Source organism: Hordeum vulgare, chromosome 1H (genome assembly GCF_904849725.1).
Source record: "Hordeum vulgare subsp. vulgare chromosome 1H, MorexV3_pseudomolecules_assembly, whole genome shotgun sequence".
Classification (NCBI taxonomy): domain Eukaryota; kingdom Viridiplantae; phylum Streptophyta; class Magnoliopsida; order Poales; family Poaceae; genus Hordeum; species Hordeum vulgare.
Window position 1 is genome coordinate 127116876 of NC_058518.1, and position 4067 is coordinate 127120942.

General features: G+C 49.4%; 1 protein-coding gene across 1 annotated transcript; it reads right to left on the minus strand.

Annotated features, from left to right (window-relative positions):
* Positions 1 to 750: 750 nt before the first annotated feature.
* Positions 751 to 2753, minus strand: LOC123426939 (acyl transferase 7-like). Its single transcript, XM_045110863.1, has 2 exons — positions 2162 to 2753; positions 751 to 2082 (listed from the first exon to the last, which is right to left on the minus strand). The coding sequence occupies exons 1-2, from the start codon at positions 2609 to 2611 to the stop codon at positions 1231 to 1233; spliced, it is 1302 nt and encodes a 433-aa protein (XP_044966798.1). The 5' UTR covers positions 2612 to 2753; the 3' UTR covers positions 751 to 1230.
* Between the last annotated feature and the right edge of the window lie 1314 nt (positions 2754 to 4067).

The window sequence follows — 4067 nt, forward strand, 5'->3', positions numbered from 1 at the left end:
CTGGTACTTGGGTCGTTGGCTCCGCGCTATCATCCAACAGCACCGAGGTCGTGACCATTCCTTTGTCTCTAACATGAGGACGTACACCTTTGCTGCTTTGCTACTTCAACTTTGATTTTGCTTCTCTCATCACCGAGGCACTAACCCCTACAACGGAGGCTTGGCTGCATCAACTTATCATTCGATGAACTACTTTAGATTGCTTGGAACGCGGGACGTTCTGCACAGGAATTTCAAGTGGATTGTTCGCTGAAGATAAACTGCCTTTGGCATTTCTACCTACTCTTTGATTGGTCTCCGGACGGTAACTGAATGGTCATTTCACCGGTTACAAAAAAGAAAGGTCACCTGTTCTTCCATTTTTGTCGGCCGTGGAACGGCAGAAGGAAGAGAATACACAGACGATGACCACCTCTATCCTGCAGTCAACACTCTAGTCGTCTATGCCAGCCAGCTGGATTGCAAGGACAGGACAAATTGGCGGGTCAAGAATAATAGCGACTCCATGCTTGAGAAGGAATTTAGGGAGAAAAGAAAAGAAAATACAGTACTCGGGAAGGACTAGCAGCCAGCTAGTGTGGACGTTGTGCCATGCATTGGTTAGGTACGTCAATGATGCCAAAAGTTGGAGCAAAATGATACTGTACTCCCATGTAAGTATTGTGAAGATTTTTTCGAACATTTCATACATGTACTCTGTGATGTCAAGTTTATACCCGCCGATCATAATTCTAACCTGTGAAAAAGACAACACGAAGATGAGCTGTTTTTCGATTATACATGGACAAAAACCACTAGAGAATAGTATGTACACCTTACGGGTTTACATATTAAAAAAAAAAGAGAACAGTAGAGTACACAAGTCGAGGGGAGACTAGTTGGTAGCTTCCTACCAAGTCCAGCTTCGATCCTTCAATCCAAACCCCCCAGAAAGAGAAAGAGAAAAGAAGAAAAGGGTGTGGTATACACTTCAAGCAACACACCCGAGACCACCCAAAGGCATTGCCCACTACCATCTACAGTACTAGCTGTGTCTAGATGCCCACCATATCTACGCGTATTCTTCTTCCACTTTATACGTTTCTTCACCATCTGTTTGCTGGAGTATTATTCTTGCTCGGTTTACCATTACTTTCGGTCACCAAATCTGTAACTAGAGAGTGGAAGAATAGGAGGGAACCCGTGAACAAATGGAGGAGTGTGTGTGCGGACTGCGGAGACAGTGTCGAGCTAGTTGGTGTCCACCAAGGCGTCGTGGAAAGCGGCGACACGGTCGGGCGTGACGCACTGCGTGATGAGGCGGGCGCCTGGCTTGTGCACCCAGGGCTTGACGAGGATGCACGTGGCGATGTAGTCCAGGTTTGTCAGCGGCACGACGTGGGCGGGAGGGCCCCAACCGTAGTCCACCTCCGCGAAGCCCAGCCGCGTCCAGTCGGACACGAGCAGCGTCCGGTAGTCGGAGGTGATCTGGTACGGGTCCACGCTGCCCATCTCGCCGGCGCCCCACCGCGCGAACTCCGACGGCAGCCGCTTCTTCCCCTCCTTGATCATCTTGACGACGTCGGTGATGGTGGAGGACGCCACCTTCCCGGCGGTCGAGGAGACGCGCATGATGTAGTAGCAGTTGCCGTAGAAGCCGGCGCCCCCGGACGGGAGGCGGGCTTGGAGGAGCGGCCGCGCGTTCATCGCGAAGCAGAGGTGCACGGGGGAGCCCTCGTCGAAGCAAGCGGCGCGCGTGCGGCTCTGCCAGGCCTTGGCGATGAGTACCTCGAACGCTGAGCACCGGGCGCCGCCGGTGGCCGCCGCGAACTGGCCCTTGAAGTGGTTGATGTAGTCGGCGGAGATGTCTATGGCCAGGTACTCGAGCCGCTTGGCGCCCGCGGGATCCGGGAGGCTGCCGACGAGGGCGCCGGCCGGATCAGGGATCGCGTCGCGCCCCCACACCGGTGCCACCGAGATGCGGCCCGCCCCGCGCGCCAGCTCCCCCACCGCGCCCATGAACTGCGCCGCCCCAGGCCCGTCGGCCACCGCGTGGCTGAACCGGAACCCCACCACGAAGCCGCCGCAATCGAACGTCGTGACCTGCGTCACGTCCACCACGCCAAGTTTAGCTCGCCACCGACACGGCGCAATGCAACTCGAATCCGGCGCAAGTACGTACCTGGACTAGCAAGATGAGCTTGCTCTCCTCCTCACGGCTGGGCTTGGGGCGCGGATGGGGGAGCAGCTCGTCCTTGTCGACGACGAGCGGGTACTCGAGATAGTCCACGTCCTCTAGCCGACACCTGACGGCAGCCTCAATAAACCACACGCCACCGTCACTGCAGTCCACCTGCAGCTCGCCGGTGTCGGTCACCGTGAGGCGGCCCGCCAGCGGGTAGTACTCCACCAGCGCCCTCGCCAGGGCCTGCTCCACGGCCCTCGCGGGGCTATCGCCCTGCCTGGCCATGTCGGGCTTGAACACGTGCAGCGACTCGATGAGAGCCATCTGGGTGGGGTAGCGGTCGAGCCACGACAGGCGCAGATGGCTCTCCGGCGTAGGAGCCGCCGGCGCCACCAGGCGCTGCCCGAGCCTCTCCACTGGCACGGGCTTTGCCGCGGCCGCCGCCATTTGCAACGGGGGAGGACACGCCTTCGGGTTGGTTTGAGGTGTGACGGTGAGCTGTTGTTGCTGGCGGTGGGTACGTGTGTTGATGGAGTGAATTGAATTCAAGTGCGGGAGTTTGGTTTGGATTTAATTCAGCAAGATCCGTGGGAGCCGGGGATTTATATAAGTGTTGTGGTGCTCGGTAGGTAGGCAGGGAGCATGCAGCAAAAAGTCATCTTCTGCCCCAAGCTCAAGGGATGAAAAGTAAAATCAGAAAAAATAAATGAAAAAGCATTCAAATAATTCTGATTTTTTACGCAAACATTTACAAAAATTTTAAGTGCCCACAAAATTTCATCTTCAAAAACATTCGTCCCAGTTGTGAAAAAAAAATACTCCAAAATGTTTCCAAAACTAACACTTTTGAAGCATTTTTTTGCCACAACTTCCAAGAATGTGATTTCAAGATGAAATTTTGTGAGCACGTAAAACTTTTATCAATTCTTTTTTTTTGACTTTTTTCAGGTTTTAATGTCCACCGAGGTCATTTGAGCTCGAGCTCAAAAACTTCACTTCCGCATGCAATATGTTTTTTATTTTTATTTTGTGCGAACTGCATGCACTATAGAGTGTATAAGATACATAAGGCACTTGATAAATAGTAAAATAACCCTATAATAAAAAAAATCCAAATTTAATTGTGCAAGATGCTTGTGTTCCTTGACTCTGTGCAAAATTTTGTAAAAATTGAGCATTTGAGGAGTTCATTGCAAAACATACAGAATCACCGTAAACAACGCGATTTTAAAAAGTTTCTCACACACCTGATCTTTTATCTTCTTTTGCTCCGAGCTTTTTGAATGTCCAAACTTCATCAAATTTTGCATGAGATCACCCATTTGAGAATCTTGCTTGCCAACAAAAAATCTTTTTACTATTGAACGGTTTTACTATACATGCCCGGGCTCATGTGAGCCTAGGAGACAAATCGTCGCACCCATAATTAAGAGCGTCTCTAAGAACAAGCGCATACCAAAATACACATGTGAAGACGGTAAATAGTAAAATAAAAAAATCTGAAACTTTAAGATATCAAACTTGGTCGACCATTTTCTACTCATGTGTGAAGTTTACTGAAGAAATGACACCCGTGATATATTTAATGAAAACTACAATCAAAACCTTATTATTCACTCAAACAATGTTTTATAGCTTTGAATACCACATATATTCTTCTTCGCTAAACAATTTTAGATATTTTTATTATCTTTCCTTGGATTTTTTTTCTGATTTTACTGTTCTAATTGGGAGCCCGTGGAATTATTTTCCAATTATTCCTATCCCAAGTGCCTAAGTGTATTCTTAGTACACATTAGTATCATGCACATGATACTACCATATGTTTGTATTTTAGATGATCTTATTCATATGCATGACGGATAATAGCACACCATTTTATTATGATATGATATCCTGATAT